The sequence below is a fragment of the Gymnoscopelus microlampas genome (assembly GCF_963454915.1).
Source record: "Gymnoscopelus microlampas genome assembly, chromosome: 13".
NCBI classification, from domain to species: Eukaryota; Metazoa; Chordata; class Actinopteri; order Myctophiformes; family Myctophidae; genus Gymnoscopelus; species Gymnoscopelus microlampas.
The window spans coordinates 15,068,422-15,093,591 of record NC_139950.1 but is presented as its reverse complement, the minus strand read 5'-3'; the positions used below and the strand labels follow the sequence as shown (position 1 = coordinate 15,093,591).

The following is a 25,170-nucleotide window of genomic DNA, read 5'->3' as shown; positions in this document are numbered from 1 at the left end:
TGAAATAGCCGCATCAATATAGGCTTTTAAACTTTTTTTCACCAGAAGAGTGCCTTGGTTTTTTTCTTGTGTTGCAAGCATCTGTCGCATTGGAGCCCTCAGTGTGCGAGCGTTTATTCATTTTTTCTCTGATACTGCAGTTATGCAGCCTGATTTATAACCACTTTCAACCTGGAGTCCCTATTTTGGGCATGACAAAGAGTTGTTCAAAAGGAAATCCTTGTAGCTCTACAATCTACAATCTCGATGCGACACCGGAATCAGAATCAAGGGGGAAGCAAGGGGTAAAAGAAACACAAGTTCAGCTTGTATATCACCTACGTTTTCCAGGTATTTTTGCATGGCACTGTTGTATGGCTATGTATAAAATAGTATAACATTTTATAAAATAATATAAAATCATATGGCTAAGTACAAAATAGCGCCTAAGTGGTTAATCAGACAAATCAATTTAGTAGTTGATTATAAAACAATATATTTTCTATTTTCACCTCGGATAAATGATATGATTTTTTTAAATATATATAAAATAAAACATTGATCATTTGATTAATCGAAAACGTAATCGATTGAATAAATCGATTGAATAAATCGATTGAATAAATCCCTATGAAGCTGATGGATAGTTGCGGCCCTACTTTGAATGTTCTTTGAGCCTGGGCCCAACCCTTCCTGGAGGTGTGAACGGCTGACGTGGATGTTGAGACAGAACTTCGCACGTCTCCTAGCAACAGTCTCATCTGTGTCACCAAAGTGTGACTTAGAAGAAACATGGATTCACGTAGGATGTGAAACTAAAGATTATAAACCAGTGATTCTCAACCTTTTCTTATTTCAAGGACCCCCGAGTTTGATATCGTCTCTGTCGGTTGGAAACCTCATTATGTCCAGAACTGTTACTTTTCAGGATTCAAATTCAAAAGCACGCTCAAGACGTGCCGCTTGTAGATCTGCTCCTTTTGACGCTTTTGTGTGACGCCGTAGTATGATAAAGTAGGGCGTTAATTCACGGAAAAACACAAAAAGTTAGAATATGGAGATAAGCGGTTTCTGCCCCACAACAACGTTATTACTGTATGAGCCTCATTAACTGTTTGTTTTGCATCGAGCGCTGTGTGCGCTGCCTTCACATTCTCACCCCCGATTCCGGGCTTCAGAGACGTATGTCCACAGACGGACATAACTAATGTCACATAACAACCTATAACACATGGGCTCACTGAGCGAAGCAGAGAGGTGAATCCATTCACTGGTGGCCATGGTGGAAGACCGTTATTAATTCTGGGTCAATGAGTCCGAGCCCAGCCTGTGCCCGACCTATTAATAAAAAGAAATAGCCCGAGCCTGGCGCGCGCGTGTGTGTGTGTGTGTGTGTGTGTGTGTGTGTGTGTGTGTGTGTGTGTGTCACTCACATGTCCATGCAGGTCTGTGTTGAGAAGCATGAGGGCACAGGTCAGAGTGTGGACACTGTCTGTAGGACGGACAGACGGACAGACAGACAGACAGGACAGAGGAGGTGATAGGAGTGAGAAGACACCCAGAGAAGAAAACATTTAGTTATAAGGGAAGAGTGCCTCACAGTGGTATATATTGTTACTACATCAATTTCACACGCCAACCCCAAAAAAAACACATGCAAGCACACGCACACACGCACACACGCGCGCGCACACGCACACGCACACACACACACACACACACACACACACACACACACACACACACACACACACACACACACACACACCTTCGTTATGTATAGTGGTGGGATTACACTGGAGGTATCTCTTGGAGAAGTGAGCCAACACTCTCTCTCTCTCCTGAGTCTCTCCCATCAGAGCAAACTCCTTCAGAAACGCCCTGCGGGTGAAAAAACAAAAACAACCTTCATCTCAAATCAACAAGAATTACTACAGGCCATTATTTGACTTTTTTTTTTTTACAACATCAGCCTAGGCAAGTATGCAGTCGATGTATGTAGGTAGGTCATTTATTCGTCCCGAGGGGAAATTAAGGTGTTACAGCAGCTCTCATAGAGACATCAAACAAAATAGGCATCTAAGCATAGTCAACCTACAATATAAAAAAAACTACAGACCAAACACTACTAAGAGTCCGATGGCTTGCATCCCACATTCTAATCAGCCTGATCAAGCCAACCAGATGAGGAGTTGTACAGTCTTATTGCAGCTATCTCCTATAGCGCTCCTTCTTGCAACTTGGGTGTGACAGTCTGTTGCTAAAGGATCTTTTCCGCCGTGCCACAGTGTCATGTAGGGGATGAGGGGGATTGTCCATGATGGCCAGGAGTTTAGTCTTCATCCTGCTATTGGCCACCTCCTCCACAGTATCCAAGGAGGTACCGAGGACGGAGCTTTCTTGATAAGCCTATTCAGCCTCCTGCTGTCGCCTTCCTTGATACTAACATCCACCACCATCTCCTTCGTTTTGGCAATGTCGAGTACTGTGTGGTTCTGTTCTCAACACTGAACAAAGCCGTTAAACCAGTCCTCTGTACTCCTTCTCTTGGCCTTCACTGACACGTGCCACAATAGCAGAATCGTCTGCATACTTCTGAAAATGGCAAGTAGCTGAATTGTGCCTGAAAATCTGAGGTTTTTAGAGGCTACAAAGGAAGGTGAGCCAGAACTGTCCCCTGGGGGGCGCCAATGTTACTCACCACCCAGTCTGACACACATTCCTGCAGCTGCACAAACTGTGGCCTGTTGGTCAGGTAGTTTGTAATACAGGAAACAATGAGAGAGTCCACCTGCATCCTCAGCAGCTTATCCGCAAGTAGTGAGGGACGTAATGGTGTTGAAAGCACTGGCGAAGTAAAAAAAACATGACCCTCACAGTGCGGCTAGGCTTATCTACAAGGGAGTACTGATTGCTCTGTGTAGCAGGTAGATGATGGCGTCTTCCACACCAATGTCTGCCTGGTGGGCAAACTGCAGGGGGTCTAAGAATGTCTTCACCAGGGGCCTCATGTGTGCTAGCACCAGTCTTTCCATGGTCTTCATTACGTGGGATGACAAGGCCACCGGTCTAATGTGTACCAACTTATAACCACTTTCAATCTGGTGTCCCAATTTTTGGGCATGTCATCATAGGCAGAATTATCAATGAAGAACCAATCTACAAGCGCACGATGCTTCAGGATGTGACACATTGTGAGATCGGCTATTTTTAACATTTTATGAAGACGCTTTGAGTGGTTACATTTAAAAGTTCAGTTTTTCCAAATTGATTTTGTACTTTGTAAAATAGAACGAGCACATCACCCCTGTTCTGGCCTCTCTCCACTGGCTTCCAGTCCGCTACAGAATTGATTTTAAGGTTTTATTGTTTGCTTTTAAATCGCGTAACGGATTAGCCCCACCTTTTATCACCGACCTCATTGATAATTACACCCCATCCAGACCCCTAAGGTCGCCGACCAGCTCCTACTGATTGAGCTGGCGACAAATAAACGTTCCAGAGGCGACCAAGCCTTTGCTGCAGCCGCCCGAGGCTCTGGAACAGCCTTCCATTCCACATAAGAGCCGCTCAGTCCATAACCACTTTTAAAACACTACTGAAGACCTATTTCTTCTCACTGGCCTTTGAGCAATAAAGCCGTCGCCCCACGACCATCGATCCTACCTCACTGTATTCTGCTATGCACTTTTTAATTAGTAATTCGTTTTTCTACCATAATTGTCTTGTATTTTTTGTATTTGTATTGTATTTTTTGCTGGATGTATCTTATTATTGTCTTATATTCGCTGTGTTGTACAGCACTTTGGTTGACTTTGGTCATTGTAAATGTGGGCTCTACTGAGTAATGTAGTTTAGTTTAGTTTCTCAACCAGAGAGGAGGGTCATAATGTACACTGGAGCAAAAGCACTTGAGAGAAGTTTAATTCAGTCTGGTGATTTAACCGAAACGACACACAGGTAATTTCTGACCTAACTTTAATCATTACCACAACCATGAGAAGTCCATGTTCTAAGTATTATTCAGCCTGTTCAGTTGTATTGTCCTCCATGTTTTTTTTCACTATATTGTCCATGTCTAACAAAAAAACAACACCACACCGACACTTTCTGATATGAACAATAAAGCACACGTTTAGCACTCCCAATAGTAAATGACACTGATCATCCCTTAAATCGTCCATCTGGACGCAGACACAGAACTTTTAAATGGCAAAAAAATAGTTTTAGTAGGAGTTTTGTCCCCACTAAACAAACTGCCTCGCTTATATGATGGTTCTGTGTATACTGGGGACTTCATGTATTATCTTGGTATTATGTTTTTATGTGCTATGTTGTTTTGTGTTATATGGTTATGTGTTGTTCTGTTGGAACAGACTGTGAAGATGAATATCCCAGACAATAAATACAATTATTATAATTATTATTATTATTGGTGCTAATAACAGCAGACTGAAATAACGTTCAGCCACAGCAACGGCTGACATTGCGGGGCATCAATAAACGCTCCGTGCGCTGAGTAAGAAGCGCTCTGGGGGACGTGGTATTCCAAAGCGCTCCTCCGCTCACGGACCCTAAAAATGTCAGGAGTGACGTACAGTACTTGAAGCAAACTCAGTGAGTCAGCTATGCATCAGACGGCCAGCGCAGCTGTTTTTTGGTCCGGTAGGTTAACAATTTACGACATTTCAACAGATTGAATATCAAAACTGTCAACGAAACTTGGGAAACGGATTTCTGTCGAGCCAAGTTTAGGGCTGAGCTGAAAAACCTAACGATTGGCCCACACAGTAAACAAAGCTAGAGTTTATTTAATACGGTAGCACCGGTGTTGCGGCAGCTAAAATAACCTATCTACAAGCTCACAGCGGGTTGCAATGTGACGGGTTGTGAGCTTGTAGATCGGCTATTGTATACGTAGGACACCACGTACTGAATATAAATCAAGCCTTGGGTGTATCAGTTCGCAAGCAAACGTGTGTGTGTGTGTGTGTGCGCGCGCACGTCTCTGCGCATGTGTCAGTGTGTGTTGTTTTACCTGAGAGCCTGGTCTAGGTTGAGTCCAGTGAAGTTAAAGTGACTCAGGTACTCCTCTGCTACCATCTGACTGAAGTCATTACTGGAACACACAGATCAATCAATCAATGCTAATAGATCAATCAATAGTACATTAAGGTGAGGTACATTTTATTCAGAAAGCACCGTTCAAAACTTAGGGTTGCAAGGTAATGTACAATGAAATAATCAATATATAAAAAGATTAGGGTATTATCTGCTATTTTTTTATCGTGAAAATTTGTGAAAATCTTTGAAAATATGTTTTTTAAAGCAAACATTTTTAACTGAAATCTTTGCTTCTGGGGATTCTACAAATGTCTTCTAAATCATAACAGTCCTTTTGAAAAGAACCCCCCCCCCCCCCCATCTCAAAATATTTTGTTCCAGGGACCCCCGGAAGCAAAGATTTGACTTATCAATGTATTGCACAAATGTTCACGATTTTTCAAAAATAGCAGATCTACAAGCTTGTATATCTGCTATTGTTGAATAGCCAAAGAAATCTAAAACGACAACAAACACAGAACTCACTTCTTGCCCAGGTGTCTGGCTACGTCAGACTTCTTGAATCCCTCCAGGTGATAGAGACGCTTGGCCAGACGCCGGGCAGCCTGCAGGTCAGCCTTACTGTTCCCATTGGCCTGGGGGTCACTGCTGCTGTCTGAGGAGAGGAGAGGAGAGTGAGTGCTGTTTTTGCAGTAGCATTGATTGATTGATTGATTGATTGATTGGATACGTTATTAACATGCTTGTTAAAAGGTAGGGTAAGTGATATGTTTTGGTTAAAACAAAACGTTTTTTTTTGTTAAAAGGTTAAAGCACTATATTCTAGTACCCATTGCTATAGTAACAGGGGTCTCTCTGTCTTTCCAGCTCTTTAACAGAAAATGGATGTTCAGGTAGGCGACAAACTGTCAGCCAATCAGGAGTGAGTACCCATTTATCAGCTCAATTGTCATAATGTTCCAGTTCCAATTGTGTCTGCTCATTTCTTTGTGTCATCACTTCCAATTCCACTTGTTTAATCTGTATCCTGTCTGAGTTCTCTATCCTGATTGGATACAATTGGTATCCCGACCTGAAAATGCATTTTCTGTTCAATGAGCTGGAGAGACTCCTGTTACTGAACAAACACTCTATAGCAATGAGTACGATCAGAATGATTTTCAGAATGAAAATATATAGAGCTATTTAACACTTATTTTAACCAAAGAAAATCACTTACCCTATATACCTTTAGTACAGGTAGTACAGTCAAAAGTTATGCTAAAAAGATAACACAAAAAGCCCCAGGGCCGTTGTGGTCCTCTGTACTCAATTAATCAGTAATACATAATAATACAGCCGATACAATACAGTACAAAATATACGACAAAACATAATGGACTAACGATCAGTAGAATCATATGGTATTATTTACAGAGAAAGTAAGGGAGGGGCGGGGGTTCTACTAACAAGGTGTTCAAGGAGTTAAACTACTTATTGTATGCTCACTTGTATTTTGACAAAAGGAATTATTTTAGGTTCGTTTTGATCCTCCTGTCTTTTGGTTCCACAATTTGGTGGCAGCATAGTAGAATGCCTTTTTTTTACCAATTTTAGAGCCCAATTTTGGGAGGAACGAGGTAGTTTGACAGGTATCTGGACACTGGTCCTTAGAGTATCTTAAAAACCAGGTCCAGCATAATACAGGAATCATGCGACAACATTGCTTGATTTATACTTGGTTGTGCACCAAAAATAACCGATCTACAAGCTCACAATGTGTCGCAGAGCGACGCATCGTGAGCTTGTAGATCTGCTATTTTCAGTGTGCAACGCAGGCACGCTGACACAACTAAGTATAAATAACCCTTCAAGATCATACGCATCAGGAAGAACTGAAAAACACGACAGAGTACATAAAACAGTATGAAAAGGGAAACGTTGCGCTTATAGTTCCACTTTCAACCATGATCATGGATGGCTGGGAGGTCATTATAAACCTTGTGTTTTTCAGCTTCCCATTAGAATCTGGGGAACAGAAAATGTGATCTCAGAGGGTGTGGTGTCAGTCCACAGAAATTCCACTCCAAATGAGAGCCAGCAGCAGCAGCGTGTTGAAGCAGTGTTAACGTCTTCTCACTGCCTTCTCTTCCATCCTGCCTTCTCCTCTTGTTCAGACTAAAAGCTCACTTTTTCCATGTCAAGGAACCCCCAAATGTATATGTATTTGGATCAGTGGTTCTCAAACATTAGATCAGTGGTTCTCAAACATTAGATCAGTGGTTCTCAAACACATTCATCATGTCAAGGACCCCCAAATGTATATGTATTTGGCCGCAGACCCCCATAAGAGAAGATTTGTGTTGTCAAAACTTTTCACCGTCATGTTTCAAAAATAGCCATTCTACAAGCTCACAATGCGACCCGTTGTAAGCTTGAAGAATGGCTTATTCATTGATAATGTAATTAAAGTGTTTAAACTGCTATAAATCTTTCTGGGGACCCCCTGGAACCCCCTCAAGGACCCCCGGGTCCACTTTGAGAACCACTGTTGTAGATCAAATTAAGCGCAATAGTATTATCATCATACCTCCTCCGCCCAGGGCCAGCCTCTCAGCCACATCTGCCTGGGGCCACTGCAGCTCTGGGGGCCGGTGGACTGGCTTCTCCCTGGACACACAGAGACATGGAGAGAGATGGGTCAACCAAGAGCTGAGCACATACACAGACACACAGACACACAGACACACACACACACACACACACACACACACACACACACACACAGTTCTGAACTAGCACATTAACACAATAATTCTAATTCTCAAACTTTTTTTTTAATTTCAAGGGGACAGGCAACAGGACCCCCAGTTTGATATGCATTAGGCCACTGACCCCCATTTGATACAGATTTTTTCTTTAAATCTCTGGGACCCCAATCTGTGGCACAGTGATTTTTGTAAACTCTCAGAGTTACAGACCCATAAGGGTCAATTTGGACCCCTTGGTGGTCCCCCAGACCAAAAGTAGCGCCCTAACGTACCATTGTTCCTTCCAGTGGGAAGGACTAGTCAGACAGAGTGAACACACTTCAATACATCCTCTATAGACACAACTACAGTCAGACAAAGTGAACACACCTCGATACATCCTCTATGGACACAACTACAGTCAGACAAAGTGAACACACCTCGATACATCCTCTATGGACACAACTACAGTCAGACAAAGTGAACACACTTCAATCCATCATGAAAAAAAGGACCAGAGGTTTGTCATGGGTCACACACAGTCTAGGCCACAAGTCTAGCAGAACTCTTTGATGACAGAAAGTGAGACACAGTGTTTTCTTTTTACTAAAGCGGCTTCAAAGTAGTAGTTTCACCGGACAGAAATAGGCGAACATTTGGAAAAAAAATAGAACATCAAGCTCTCAACGCATCTTGGCCCTTTTCACTATTTGACGTTTAACAAAGTAGGGTTTGACCACTTAAACCCTATATACTTAGTTTAGCAAAAGTCCCGCAGGGGTGTACTTATACTAGGCTCCTTTTTTTCCCCCTATACACCAAATATCTTTGCTGAATATACTGTACTGTAGCTGATCTACAAGCTTACAACGCGTAATGTTGTGAGCTTGTAGATCAGCTATTTTCGCTCAACTTTAGCCACGGAATAGGGACCATGTGTGACCATGGGTGCATGTAGTTAAGACTCATGCAACATTGTTATTTTTTTATTTATCGTTTATTTATGCAGGGGAAGCCTTATACATCAGAATTACCGTATTAAAGACTTTTATTCAAGTTTTTTGCATTAACTCTGCTGCCCTTGCTAATTTTGCTATACCTCTGTCCTCTAAACACAAAACAAGCCCCATCGGGAAGACACAGAGCCTTCGTCCGACTCCAAACGCCCAACACTCCCTGCTGACAACAGCTGCCCGAGCCCATAGGAGTATGTGCAGTGATATCACCCTCCCCGCACGGCTTTCCCTGCCCCGAACGCGGCCCCGAACACTACCTCCCCAGGCGGTCCCGGGTACGGTACGGTGATCCGTTCCGGGGAACGGTACGGTACGCAACGTTCACACTATGGGTGCATCCACACATGTACCGGTACGTCAAGTTGACGCTAGGATCAGAAGCCCTTGTTCCGGTTCCGGCCATTTTTGGCCGTTACTCAATGAAAACAGGAACCCGGATATGCTTTTCAGACGGACGTTGGGACGGAACTTCCGGTTTTTAACTTAACATGGGAGTGAATGGGGCATTCGACTTCTGAGCGTCAACTTGACGTACATGTGTGGATGCACCCATCCACAACATCTGCCAAGTGGTCCGGGGTGCACACGCCGGGACCATAGTCTGAATCCGCCCTAAATCACAACCTCCGTGGTGGTGGGCAGGCACTTTACCACTGTGCCACCCGAGCACCCCACACATAACTAGTTGTGAATGCTATCAGGTTGATATGTAGATGTAGAACATTTTGTATGGATTCATGAATGAAAGTATCAACTCTCTCGGATTACCTGCTGATTGTTGGCGAGTCTGAATCTTTCCATGATTTTATTTGTTTCCACCAAAACAAAGATATTTCCTATGACACAATACAAACAGTTGCCTCTAAGCCGAGTCATGTTTAAGTACATTCTAAGAGTTCTAACCATATTTTGAATATTATTGGCATAAATGAATTACAATTATTCTGGCCAGGAACACCACACACACACACACACACACACACACACACACACACACACACACAGAGTGCTGATTTGCGGTTGTTGGTCGCAGGGGAAGTTATCTGTCTTATTCAATGGTGGTCAGCCACTTTCATTCAATTTCCACACACCCGGATCCGCCCCAGTCTATGCTTCCCCAGAGCAACACACTTAACCCCTAACTGCTCCCTGGGCGCCGTATTAACCACGCCAACCCCGTACAGGGTTGAGCGGAATCCCTCAGGGATCTATGATAGTGAATTTTCAGCTTTCGCTCTAAATTAAATATCATCGCAGAAAAGAGCTTGCATATCTATTATTATTATTATTATCATTATTTTCTGCAGAGGCTTCCCCCAAAACACAGATGCAGGGGTTTAAGTGGTTAACAACTCGAACCCCAGTATCCATATTTTTTTTGGCAAAGAGTTTGTGTAGAGGGGAAAAAGGAGTCAAAGCACAGAGCAAACAGAGGTCTGTTTGACTAAGTATAGAGGATTTTAAAATCTGTGTCATTTTATATTTTAGCTACACAGTTAGCTATACAGCAAATATATATATACTAGAGTTTCGGGGGGCTACGCCCCCCTCAACCCCAGCCGCGCACGGGGCCCAGCGTGGCCGTGTGTATATTGGGGGACCCAAATCGCCGGAGTGAAACTGGGGAAAAGTTTTTTTGAAAAAGGAAAAAATTAGAAGAAATAATATTTGTTATGTTTCAGGGGGTCCACAGGGGGTCCGCGGACCCCCTGATGGTCCACTGACCCCCTGTGGAGTGTTGGGACGCGCGGGGACACCCCTGGAACATTGCGGACCATTTCGGTGTTTTTTTTTTTCATGAAGGTGGTTGCTTGTTTCTGGCGCAGGCTGTGCAAACCTGGCAACCCAGCGCATGCTGCCGCACGTTTAAGTGGCGTAGCGTCATGAGGGTCAGTGGGGCCGTGGCTCGGTCAGTGAAGACCCTGTAGTGCGGATGATATGTGGCATAGAGGGGCAGATTGTAAATCCACAGAGGAAACATCCGTGGGCTACCATTGGTTCAGCGATGTGTGCGGTCGCCCTGCGGCCCCTCCTCCTCCACCAATGTGCAGTATTGAGAGCCCTGACGTGACAACAATTGGAGCGATGGGCACTGCACTGTGGTTGGTTAGGGTACACCTAGGGCCCAGGTAGAACCCAGTTAAAGCCTGCATGGGCAAACCCAGTTAGGACCCGCCTTGGTCCCACATAAACATGGCTAGTTGGGGCCCACCTAAGGGCCAGGTAGAAGCTACTTATAGCCTGCATGGGCATCGCAGTTGGGACTGAAGTGGATGCCGCTGACATTGCTGACATGGGGTCCATATGGTTTAGCCCACCTTGAAACCATATGGGAACTACGCTGGCATGCTGGCTGTAATGCAAACGCTGCATCATACCTGCAGTGTGTAGTTTGATGTTGTGTGTGTAGCAGATATACCTGCAGTGTGTAGATCAATGTCCATAGGAAAGTCAATGCCCAGCAGTGTTTTTTTTCCCCAGCAGAGTTTCTAGTGTCTCTGTGTCTCTCTGGAAGAGGTTGCACATGAACTCTGCAGCCGCACTGAGGCGCTCCAACCCAAACACTCTGACATTAAGCTGCTTCACACAACAAACATCAGCACCACGCTGCTGTTTGTCCAAAAGACACAATATCTCCTCTCCCACCGACGTCATGTGTTCATTTATCGACAGCCGTACAGAGTCCTTTTGACACATTTTACGTCGTTTATCCAGCTCTCACTGACTCTCCACATCGGGCTGTTATTTTCCTGCGATCAAGTCAACGATGTGAGAGATTAGCTATGACAGACGGACGGACAGGGGGTGAAACATAGTCTTGCGCCATGCCTTTCGGCCTGGCGGAGACAATAAAAAACCGAAAGTAAAGGAAATGGCCATTTCTGCAACAGAAGTAGTCAATAAACTATGCTATGAAAACATGGGCCACATTGGCAAAGAATGTAAGAAAGAGGCAATCATGTAGGAAATAGCCGATCTCCAAGCTTACAAAGCCTCTCAACGTGAGGCGTTTCGAGCTTGTAGATCGGCTATTTTCACAATATTTACTTGTGGAACGGAGTCAAACAGAATGGGGGGGTCCCAGATCAAGTACGTGTATTTGGGGGGGGGGGGGGGGGGGGGGGCGGCGTGAAAGGGTTGATAAGCACTGCTCTAATCGGAGCGAAATTATCTGAAATTACGACATGACCATAATGCAGCCAAACATGCGTTGCACGGGGCGGTCCTGACATTACGTTAGTTACTGTAGTTGCTGTGGAGCTACATAGTTCTCCAGAAGACACACACAAACATACACCATCTGCAATGGACGAACTGAGCAGCAATATAGACATTCACCACACGAACGTGCATTGTTGACAAAGTGATTGCACAGCCGCTGCAGGCATGACAACCAGGTTAGCGTTAGCGACATGGCAGCTATCACAGCGCCCTGTCCGTCGTGCTGCAACAGCCTGTGATGGCTACAGCAGTAACAGCAAGCTGTCTGCGATGCCATTGTCTGGAGACTGCTGTTAGCGTGACTCGACCAATGACAGTGAGCGCTGTAGTTGTTGCTAAGATACGGTGGCGTCTCTGCCCCATAGCTTGTAGATCTCTCACACATGATTGGCGTAGGCTGCGTTGCCAGGTCTGACTTTGTGTCTAAGCAATGGTCGGCTTATTTTTGCGCGCCTTTGGGCTCGTTTGCATTGTGCGCACGGCAGCGCTTGTTTAGCGTACGTCAGCGCGACGTGGCAACGGACGTGGCAACGTGAAAGGTGATTGGCTGGTGAAAAGAAACACCCGACGTTACACCAGAAATGGTGCCTGGAGAAAATGGTGACCAAAAAAAAATTTTTGAAAAAAAGAAAAAAAAACCCGCAGCGGCTGGCTGCTGTTGTGGTGATGAGGTCGTGCGCACGGTAAACGGTACGAAGCGGGCTCCCCTTCCGTTTTGTCCGACATTTGGTGAGTAGAATTAATTATGTTGCGCGGTGGAAACGGTGTAGTGAGCAGTGAGATGTCCCCTACGCGAGGCGTAAATTCAGCGCGGCCGGCGTGGCGAGTCAGTAGGCGACATGTGGTCTGGCGGTGCGTTGTTTAGTCGATAACAGAGCTGTGGGGTGTCACCACCGAGGGTGCGGAAGTTGCTCGCCATTTATATAGTTAGATATCAAAAGTAGCAAAAAAGTGAAGAAAGTAGCAGATCTACAAGCTTGAAACGCGGCGCAAAGCGTTTTGAGCTTGTAGATCGGCTACTGTTTTTTTTATTTGAATCCCGAAAAGTAACAGTTTGGGAGGTTTCCAGATGATTTGTCAGATCGGCCTCAGGTCTTAATGGGTTAAGCAGTTAATAACACCCACTGCTCCTAACAGTTAGGATGGGTTCAATGCAGAGCACAAACTCTATCATGTATGTGCAAATGTACCGTGACAAATATCCCAACGGAGTGGGGACTAAATACATTAGTACTATTATTTTTTACATTTTGTCCCAGGCTAAACAATTACCTATAACCAGTACAAATTATCCAGTATCTACGATAAACATTACCTAACCAGTACTTAACAAGTACCTAACAAGTACATAAGTAGTTCATAACCAGTATGTAAGCAGTAACTACTGTAAACAGTACCTAACTTGTACTTAACCAGTACCTAAACAGTAACTAACAGGTAACTAACAAGTGCCTAACCAGTTCTTAGCCAGTGCCAACCGTAACCAGTACCATAACCATTAACGTGTGCCTAACCCTAACTTGTGTTTTTTTCGTAGAGTAACGCCCTACTTGATCACACAAACAGTGTCACACAAAAGCATGAAACTAATTTTGCTGCTTTTTCATTTGAATCCTGTAAAAGTAACAGTTTTGGACATACATGCAGTATGGGGTTTCCAACACAACAGAGACGATATGATTACTTGACATAATTTTCAGTTATCAGCGCCTAACCAGTGCTTAACCCATGCCTGACCAGTACAAACGGTTCAACGCACCTGTCCAGTGCTGTGTCGTCCTCCATTATATCCATTATAATGTCGGTCTGCTCTTATTTCCTGACACTGACACTATAACACTGACCTGAAGAGCTGCAGCTCTCTCACAACCCCAAAACAACCACATCACAAGAAGTGAAAAGTTCCTGTTGACGGGCCGGCCTCTTAAAACCTCCGCCTACACACTCCCCCATCCACGCCCCCCCCCAGACATAACACACACACACACACCCTTACACGCTGGCCTCGGATCAAATCCCATCATCGTTTTCTCTCCTACGCCGTCTCTCTCTCTCTCTCCCTCTCAAAAGCCTTCTCAACAGTCTTGTCTAAATAAAGACAATCGTACAACAGGGAGTGGACTCGTCTGACTCTGCTTGTGAAGAAGAGATGTGTGGTTGTACAATGTTGTGTGTGGTTGTACAGTGTTGTGCTTGTGTGTGCGTGTGCGTGCGTGTGTGTGTGTGTGTGTGTGTGTGTGTGTGTGGTTTGGGGCGGGGGTGTTTGAAAACTGCTCAGCTTCCCTCTTCTCTTCAGGCCAGAGTTTTTTTTACTGGCCCACTTCCCTTTTTTATGACTAATTTATTATACTAAAAGCACATTTATGCTTTGCGCGACAAGTTTCAAACTTGCACGGCTAAAGTGATGTCAAAGTGACAGTGCATCTGGAAACAATGAACGTTACCATGGAGACGTGTGACACTACATTCACTTCCTTGTTTATTATTTTGTGGTGTCAGTATGAATGTTCAAAACTCAGATCGTTGCGATACACACAACGCGACTTTAGACACTTGCTCAAAATGTAAATTGCCCAATTTACACCACATCAAAGTGTGGTCCAGGGACCCTCGTGGTTTCTTGAGGGGGGGTTCCAAATGAAACCAATTGGACGTGTAAGGGTCCATTTGGTTCCATTTGGTACACTCTCAGAGTTACAGGGAAATGTAAACGTTTGAGAACCACTGTCAGCTACACAAATGGAACAGAAACTATAATAACAGACGAGCGAAACAGCGAAGGACGTTTTGTTGTTTTGCCCCCGAGCCGCTCATCACAGGAATCATTTGCATGTTGTGTTTATGCATAACAACCAACACATCCAACAGGTGACCTTGGCTTTGAGCAAAGGAATTTGCATAGCTCTCTAAAGCAGCCTTTTCTGGATCAGAGCCCAGTTGATAAACACGAAAACTGTGCCAGCAATTTTTCAATTTTCTTATACCTTTTTCAAGTATTCACAGAATATTTATCTCCAGTATAATCAATCCCCTGATGGGTGGTAATCACTGAGGGTTGCGCTGTGTGGTTTCACAAATATCAACGAGGTCATTGGACCTTGTTGACATTAATTGTCTGCCTTTTGAAAATAACATAATAACATTGAAAAATACATAGTAAAAAAAAAAGTGCTCAGGAGCCGAGATACAGCCTTTTTCAGTAATAAGTTAAACAAGAAGTGAATGGAGCAGCAAATCTTTAAATGATGATATCTTGGGTTCTGAACGTTTTTTGTGGGGCCCACTTGCAATATCCTCACGGCCCACCAGAGGACCCTGGCCCACAGATTGAGAACCACTGTCATAATGGACGCTCACATCATCATTATTGTTAAGACTTATATTTATAGTGATCATTCTTGGCACTTCTTCCATAAGATGTAATGTTAATCCATTTAGACCGGGAACGCGTCTGTGTCATTTTAAGATTTATTTGGCTATTCAAAAATAGCTGATCTACAAGCTTAGCGCGGCACTCGGTGCCTGTAGATCTGCTAATTGTTTTTTATCTGGAAAATGTGTGCAAATCTTTGAATATACATATTTTATATATTATTTTATGTATGCATAGCAAACATTTTTAACTCAAATCTTTGCTTCTGGGGGGCCCTGGAGCTAAATATTTTGAGATGGGGGACCGGATGGGGGCCAAATACATATGATTTTGGGGGTCCTTGACATGAAAAAGATTTGAGCACCACTGATATACATTAGCAACATAATGTTAGGATTCAGAAAACATTTTTAGATATGTATTTGGCCACGGACCCCTTCTCAAAATATTTTGTTCCAGGGACCCCCCTCACCAAGAAGCAAAGATTTGAGTTACAAATGTTCGCTTTAAAAAATAATACATATTCAAAGATTTGCACAAAATGTTCAAGATGTTTTAAAAAATCAGCAGATTGAATGGGTTAAAGCAGGTTTTTACATCCAGACACTGGGTGGCAGTTTAACACAACCAGAGAGGTTACATCACATCCCGTGCATCAGAACTGTCAATGAAAGACACGTAGTGTCAGCATTAGTCAGACTCCCACACTCACTCTCACACATGACTGTGCATGCACGGGCGCACGTATGTGCACGCACACACACTCAAGCACACACATTTGTATTAAAATACTTTGTGAGGACATTAACGTTTTAGGACTGTGATTTTATGAATGCCATTTTCACAATTCTTTGCCATTTTTAAAACGTAAAAGCCTAGAAGCCTGAAAATATCAGATCTACAAGCTCGACGCGTTGTGGGGCTTGCCTTGTAGATCGGCAAATGTAAGTATAATCAAGCCTAATTCTAAACTCTTAACTCCAAAACCTAACTTCTCAATGTCTAACCCTAACCTGAATCTTTTCATAATTGTATACCTTAACGGAAAGAAACTTTTTTTAGCCATGAAACAACCATTTTTTTGCGAGGACCAGCAAAATGCCCCTCAAAATGTCTATTTCTGAAATTGTACTAAACTTGTGGGGGCATTTGGTCCTCACAAGTAAGTATAGTGATAAAAGCGCTCGCACACACACGCTCACGCACGCACACGCACACACACACACGCACACACACACACACACACACACACACACACACACACACACACACACACACACACACACACACACACACACACACACACACACACACACACACATCCAGTGGTTCCCACCTGGTTTCATACAGGGAACTGAACGTCATTGATGACAACATACAGTACAGTAATACTCTGACAAATCATAAGCCAACTATTACATTACATTACAATGTATCATCAAGAAACAAGAGGGTTTATTTTCTCACTCACTCAATAAGGTACAGGCAGCAAAATGCTGGCCGCAGCATTTCAGGCATTTAGCACACACACTTATCCGGAGCAAATTACAAGTGTGAAATCAGACAAACTAAGCTAAATAAGAAAATATGTCAGACCCCAACCAATCAATGCCATCTGTTTTTGTCCGATTCGATTGCGTCCTGATTTTGGAGAGTCTTGGACCAACGACTACCGATGTTTTTGGTTATGTCAGAAACCTGGCAAACACAGTTCTCCACTAGGCCGAATAATATATATATATTTTTTAAATGTTTAACCCATTTAAACCAGGAAAGCATCTGTGTCATTTTAGGTTTTAGCTATATACACGGTATATTGTCTCTGTCGGGTGGAAAGTCCAAAACTGTTACTTTTCAGGATTCAAGTTCAAAATTCGAGCTTGTAGATTTGCTACTTTTGATGCCTTTGTGTGACGCTGTATGATCAAGTAGGTGTTAATTTAGGACAAAACACAAATAGAAAAAAACATAAGGGATAAGAGGTTTCTACCCGACAGCAACAATATATCTTTTTTAAGATTCAAATGCAGCCTAATAACTGAGGGGATACTGGAACGCATCCATTCAAGGCTTTAATCGGCTTTACACGCTTAAGTTAAATCATCTGGGATTTGGGTCTTTATTCATGATTCTCCAGGCTCAACATCCCAACTAAGCATCTAATGAACTGAAAATCAAACAATAAACAGTTGCAAATCTCTCTCTTGGTGGAATCCCTTGTTAACGCTGAAGGCTGGCACAAAAACATGGTGCACGTGCATGCTGTAAAAAATCCTGTTTATTTAACCTTTTCGGTCCGTTTGTAAACACAGTCTGTGTTAATCCATTAAGACTGGGAATGCATCTGTGTCATTTTAAGATTTATTTGGCTATGCAAAAATAGCAGATCTACGAGCTCATAGCGCGGGTGCCGCACTATGAGCCCGTAGATCTGCTATTTTTTGAAAAATCTTGAAAATTAGTGCAAATCTTTGAATATATATATGTTTTTAAAGGGAACATTTGTAACTCAAATCTTTGCTTCTGGGGGGGGGGGGGGGGGGTCCCTGGAACGAAACTTTTTGAGATGCGGTTCCACGGCCAAATACATATCTAAAAATTTTCCAAATCCTAACAGTATGTTGCTATATCAGTGGTGCTTCCAAGTCAAGGACCACCCAAAATGATGTATTTTGCCGCGGACCCCCCATCTCAAAATATGTTGTTCCAGGGACCCCCAGAAGCACAGATTGGAGTTAAAAATGTTCGCTTTAAAACATAATATATTTTCAAAGATTTGCACAAAATTTCCCAAAATGTTTTAAAAAATGGCTCATAGCGCCACGCTACAAGCTTGTAGATCTGCTATTTTTGAATAGCCAAAGAAATCTTAAAATAACACAAATGTGTTCCCAGTCTTAATGGATTAAGATAAGTGTTATAAGTACAAGTATATAATAAGTGTCTATATTCTGATAGTAATCATTGCAATAGAGTGTTGTTCAGTAACAGGGGTCTCCCGAAAAATGCATTTTCAGGTTGGGATACACCTGTTTATCCAATTGAGAGAGACAACTCACACAGGATAAACAAGTGAAACTGGAAGTATTGGTACAAAGAAATGAGCAGACTAAAACACTGTCAAGTTGAAGCTGGTAAACGGTTGAAATTGGCAAGCCACCTGATAATCAAAAATTCTGTTTATCAAAGAGCTGGAGAGACAGGGAGAGCCTTGACTGTTAACAAACACTATCAAGGATCAGAATAAAATATTTAACAAAAAAAATATATATAAATGCCTCTACCTTTAAATGGACACTGAGGATATATGACTGTGTATTATTGGTGTCATGTCCCTTTAAGTGAGAGAGAGGGGAACCTCTATCAGTGTTGCCAGATTCTGTGAGAAAAACAAGTAACCTGGTCCACGAAAACAAGCCGAAAAGAAGCAACTAGGTGGCATGATCACACACACTTGAAATCTGTCTAAATTACATTTTAATCTTTGCATAAGACTGCATGGCCGTCAAGGCTACGGCAAGTGCTACGGGGAAACAAACCCGCCACCCAAAAAATACAATTAACCAATATTTACAAGAGACTTTACAGAAAAACAAAGGCCAAAGTCGCTTACAATAAGCAGACATGGCAACGCTGCTCTCTATGTCCTTCCTCTGGCACGGCACTGACCCAAGGCAGCACAGCACCGTTCATTCATTCATTCATCCATCCATCCATTCAGGACAGAAATAACCGCTCTTTTACAACCACGGGAGAGGGGTAGGGGGAGGGGGGGACCAGGAGCGAGGGACCGGCGCAGGAAACCCTCCGAGGAGGAGGAGAGATCCAAAGAGAGACCCAACGCAACAACAGTGACTGGCAACGCTCCCATAAATCACCCCAGCAACACTTTCACTTTATCTCATGTCTCGCCAACAAGGGTTGTTTTTTTTTCCGCCCGGGCAGGGAGCACACGCCTGGTGACCTGCCAAAGTGTCTGCTTTGCTTGGACACCCCCAAAGAAAACTTGCAGCCTCCCCCAGGCTGCAGTTCTATAGAAACAAAACACACTAATCTGTGATGATGGGCTATTATAGTTCCCCTGCAAATGTAGAATAACTTATCCTCCTCCGTCCTCCCCTCAACTCTTATCAAAAAAAGAAGCTTTGTTTATTTCAAAGGTAAAAAATACGCCTACCAGTTTAGCCTCATCCTTCCCGGGTGAACATTGTCTTTTTTTGAAATTGCGATGCAACTCCTCCGAGCTTGTCTCGTGTGCCTCTGTTGTCACCTCCACGGTAACAACACACACACACACACACACTCACACACACACGCATGCATACACACGTCTGACTGAAACGCACCTCTCCCCCCCATCTCAGAGCAGCACTTGGTATGTCCCACCGGCCACGCTCATCACCCCTTCCTAGCAGGATGGAGCGTTACAAAAGAACGGAGCTGAGAGGGGAGAGGGGGGAGGGGTGGAGGAGAAGGAGAGAGAGAGAGAGAGAAGGGGGAGGGGATAGAGAGATGGGAACGGGTGGTGGAGGAGGGGTTTGTTTATTCTTAAGACAATGGGTGTATGAGCATCACAGCGGGGGGAGAGAGAGAGGGAGAGGGAGAGAGAGAGCGAGAGAGAGAGAGAGAGAGAGAGAGAGAGAGAGAGAGAGAGAGAGAGAGAGAGAGAGAGAATGACGAGGGACAAAAAGAGAGGAGAGAGAAATCGAGAAAGAAACAGAGAGAATAAAAGATGGAGCAAGAAAAACAGAGACAAATAAGAGACAGAGAGAGAGAGACAGCAAGAGAGAGAGAGATAGAGAGGGCAAGAAAAACAGACAAATAGAGTGAGACAGAGGGGAGGGGGGAGACAGAGAGTGTGCGTGTGTGTGCATGTGTGTGCGCGGGCGCGTGTGTGTGTGTGTGTGCGTGTGTGTGCATGCGTGTGTGCATGCGTGAGTGAGTGTGTGTGTGCATGCGTGAGTGCGTGTGCATGCGTGTATTTTCCAGGGTGTGTCAGGGTTCTTGGCCGGGTGGAACCCTTCATTCAGAGTCAACAGATGAATGGAACTCGACCCAGAACCCACAACAACTCCTCCAAGTCTAGCCTGCTCTGGATCAACATGGCAGCCATCTTGTGTCTGATAAAACACCAGTTTCCTACGACTAGATCAGTGGTTCTCAACCTTTTCAGGCTGCGACCCCCCAAAAGAATCCTATCCTATACCCCCCCACCCTGACAAGTACTTGGAATTGTAGGAGTTGAGGCATTACATTTCGTTTGACTCGGTTCCACAGATAAACATTGTGAAAATACCAGATCTACAAGCTCACAGCGCCTCGCAAGCTTGTAGATCTGCTATTTTCAAAATGTTTTGGTTTCTTATATTATTTAGTTTTTATAGTCTAGTTTGTTGATTACTTTTGATGCTGTAATGGTATTTTTTATTTTCTTCTTTTTTTTTTTGATATTAAAAAGGTCTTAAAAGTCACTTCACTGCCTTCTGGGGACCCCCCCTGGGATCCTGACCCACGGTATGATGGAGTATTAGAATCTAATAGTTAGACCAGGGGGTCTTCAAAAATGTTCAGGCCAAAGACCCATTGGAGAGAGAGAGAGAGAGAGAGAGAAATGAAGCAGGACACTAAATTGTATAAAATCGCGTTGAAAGCGCTCGGTTGCCGCAGTGGTAAAGTGCCTACCCACTACCGCGCAGGTTGTGGGTTCGAATCCACCGCGGTGCATCCGGCTTTGTCAAGCATCTATTCATGAACATTAATTGGCCCGTGTCCGGGCCAATTAATGCTCTACATCCTTGCAGGTACGAAGGCTCTACATCCTTGCAGGTAAGCAAGTAGGTTACAAACAAGTGACAACACACAAAAAACATTGTGTGGGGAGGAATACATTGGCATATCGACTACATTGGTGGAGAAAAAGGGGTAAAAATCCCCAAAAAATAAAATAAATGGTTGCATATATATTTTTAGAAAGCCTTCCATGCAACTAAATTAGATAAGAGGCTTTCAAAGTTAGCTCACCATATTTAGCTAAATCGATGTCTCATCGATGTCTGTTGACTGCTGAGAGATTAGAGACTAACTTAAAAGTATTCCACACTCCACAGGTTGTTCTTTTAAGTGACTATGGTGTTTTCTCCATAATTTAAGTGACTATGGTGTTTTCTCCATCATTTAAGTGACTATGGGGTTTTCTGCATCCTTTAAGTAACTATGGGGTTATCTCCATCTTTTAAGTGACTATGAGGTGTCTCCAAGTAATGCTACAGCTTTGATTGGCCTCATAGTCCTTCAAAGGGTCCCTGTGAAGGACTCTCAGAGTTAAATTAACACTGAGGATTGAGTGGTTTAATGCATATCAAACTGGGGGCCTTTTGAATTAAAAAAGGTTATGAATTAATGCTGTAACCAATATACACGCAAAGGATTTTTGCATATGCACGCGTGTGCGCACAGCCACACACACACGCACACACGCGCACACACACACACACACACACACACACACACACACACACACACACACACACACACACACACACAGCTCTCTATAACTCAGGGGTTAATTATTAAACGGGTCCTTGATGTATAATAGATGTAGAGAATATAAAAATGTAAAAAGAAAACGTCCTGCTCCTCCCACTGCAGCGAAACTTCTACATAACACACACACACACACACACACACACACACACACACACACACACACACACAGCTATCTGCTGTTTGAGCAGATGCACGCTGGAGCAGGAGTGTGTGCGTGTGTTTGTGTGCGTGGGAGTTTAGCGAGCCTACAGCAGCAGAACTCTCTCTTCCCATGCTGAGTCAGAGATATGACAGCTAGGTTTGGGTTTCTGTGTATTAATTTGGGAGTGAGGAGCAACCAGCCCCATTAACCATGCATCACGACATCACCCCCAACCACCCCACAGCAGTCAATGCACTGAGCTAACCTGGGAAACGGACAGTACACGCTACAGGGTGCTAACCGTATGGGGTCAAGCACAGGTGAACATTTTGTCATTGAAGGTTTGCTTTTAACCAGCCTCAGATTACTTTCATTTCCTATGGGAGTCATGTGATATCACGCGTGGGCCGGGGGAATTTCAAAAATGTTAACACAAATCGTATCTTAAGGGGAATTTCTTTTTTTTAACAAAAATGTTCTCTTCCCTGGCGAAATATATTCAGATGGGGGTCCTTGGCCTTTTTATCCCATTATTTTGTAACACATTTTTTCACCCAGTGCCAATTGCCTAAACTGTAATCCTGGGCGCTACTTTCCCTCTGCCAGCCTGGGGAGAGCCCCGAACTGAGCTCATGCTTCCTTCAATGCATGAGGACGCTTCTCATCACCTGACAGGTGGGAGTTTCCCCGGTAGGACGTAGTGCATGGAAGGAACACGTTATTCCAACCAGTTCCTTTCCCCTCCATCAGGCGCCCCGGCTGACCAGGGGGAGGCAGTATAGAGACCAGGATGAGACCAGGAGGCGACAGCGCTACCGACTATGCCACCATGCCCCGTCCCCATTTTAATTCTAACAGTGGAATTACTTGGTAGGATACACACACCACAAAGGTGCTAAATAACATAACAGCGGAAGCACAAAGAACACATTTTGTGTGAGAAAACAAGCAGTACAAGAGGTCCAGGTACGACATAAAACCAGCAGTACTAGAGGTCCTGGTAGGATAGAAAACCAGCAGTACTAGAGGTCCTGGTAGGACATAAAACCAGCAGTACTAGAGGTCCTGGTAGGACAGAAAACCAGCAGTACTAGAGGTCCTGGTAGGACATAAAACCAGTAGTACTAGAGGTCCTGGTAGGACATAAAACCAGCAGTACTAGAGGTCCTGGTAGGACATAAAACCAGCAGTACTAGAGGTCCTGGTAGGACATAAAACCAGCAGTACTAGAGGTCCAACGTGTCTCTTTGCGACACATTGTGAGCTTGTAGATCTGCTATTTTCAAAAACGTTATATACATGTGTACATGTAAAGTTGTGAAACGGGACATTCTGCATAACAGATACTTTTACATTTGATACTTTAAGTATATTTTGATGCCAGTACCTGTACTTTTACTCTGAATACTGGACTTTCACTTGTAACAGAGTATTTATTTCTACATTGCCGCATTGATACTTTTACTTAAGTAAAAGAAATGGAGTACTTGTTACACCGCTGAGTATGAGCGAGACCTTATCTACTGCCTGGCTGGAGAGACAACAAAAGGCCACAAGCTCAGCTGCAGAGGGAGAATCGCATTACTCCACTTAACCAATTAAGCCCTATTGTAGACGTTGTTGCACTATAGTGCCTCACGGTGACAATAGCCAATATACAAGCTCACTACAAGACGCATTGGGAGCTTTTAGGGCGGCTATTTTCTAAGAAAAATGTCTCAATAACAACATGCCAAAAATAGGGACAGCAGGTTGAAAGTGGTTTAACTAGCTGCAAAAACAATGTGAGCTGCTCATTGCTGAATGTAGCAGTGCTTACATTCCGGGATGGAAGATAAAAACAAACGTGGCTCTACCTTGGCCAGCAGGCAGGAGAAGAGAGGCAGAGAGAATGAAAGAGAGAAGGAGAGGTAGATGAAGAGAGGAAGAGCCAAGAGGGGGCCGAGGAGGAAGCGTACCGTAGTTAGAAAACAAAGTCAGCTACATCAAACATGTCTGGTAGTGGATTTTCATCCATGTTTGACACGTTGAGTTCCCATCGGCAGTGAGGTCACTTAACGGTGGCAGTTCAACAGTGGCATGTTTAGCCCATTAACCACTTAATGATGGGTGAGACAATGTATGTCATTTTCATTTATGTATAACTTTGGACAAAATGTAAACAACTGCTAAGTCCAAAAGATAACAGGAAAATGGTCTATGTTTACGTACGATATGTGGCCAAAACTGTGAGTAGACAATGCTGGTGTATGTTTCAGATGCATTCGAACATGAAGGTAAATAGCCTGTTTGATAACGTGAGGGGCGGTGTCTGGGTAGTAGACGCACACATTAGCTACTCCCACTTGAGATACGTTGAATTGCTTGACATGCTGTCTCCCACTGATGCACTCATACAAAACACAAACAAAGCTCTCTCTACTCTACTACCATAGTAGGCCCAAATGTAGACAACGAGCTACAACCTAGTTTTCATCAAAACGAGCCGTCTTCGAGCTGAAAAAAGTACCATTGGTCTCTATTTACAGACGAGCACACTGCACAGGGGAGTGCAGGTGTGCTCGTGGTCTACAATTACTGAAGAGATGCTTATGTTTTGTTTAGCTTGTGTGAGTCATTTCATGGAAGTTCGATCAGTGAATATTTCCAACTCAAACGATAATAAAAAGCATGAATGAATGCAACTGGATTTCTCCAAAACACCTGGGGAGGAGGAGACGCTCCACTCATCAACAATAGAAGCATCGTCAACATGTCCACCCGCTAAATGTAAATTCACCGGACAATCACTTCATCCATTCACACATAGAGCGGTTTGAGCCAAATCGGACACTGCCCAGACTCAAGTCAAGGGTCCACCGTCCTGCTAGCATAAAGTCGGTTGCATGTCCGATCCTCCCGAACCGGAATGTTGTGTTCAAACATACGTTTAAAGTCTGGAAAACTTCCATAATACAGTGCATGTCTGAAAGTGACCAGGGTGTCTTCCTGCCTTCTGTCCAATGCATGCTGGGACAGACATCACAACCAAAGACATCCAGGTTGACCTCTGACCTCACTGTAGGAGCCCATCAAACCTGCTCTCAGGACTGAGTTACA

At 43.8% G+C, this 25,170-nt stretch overlaps 1 protein-coding gene across 2 annotated transcripts in view; it reads right to left on the bottom strand.

Annotated features, from left to right (window-relative positions):
• psda (pleckstrin and Sec7 domain containing a) overlaps positions 1-25,170 on the bottom strand; it is a 103,480-nt gene that overhangs the window by 31,077 nt on the left and 47,233 nt on the right. For both annotated transcript variants that reach the window (XM_084076622.1, XM_084076621.1), the window contains exons 8-12: positions 7,613-7,692; positions 5,569-5,698; positions 5,018-5,098; positions 1,748-1,860; positions 1,413-1,471 (exon numbers count right to left, since the gene is read on the bottom strand). In XM_084076622.1, the coding sequence (XP_083932748.1) occupies positions 1,413-1,471; positions 1,748-1,860; positions 5,018-5,098; positions 5,569-5,698; positions 7,613-7,692 (463 nt within the window). The remainder of the gene's footprint in view (positions 1-1,412; positions 1,472-1,747; positions 1,861-5,017; positions 5,099-5,568; positions 5,699-7,612; positions 7,693-25,170) is intronic.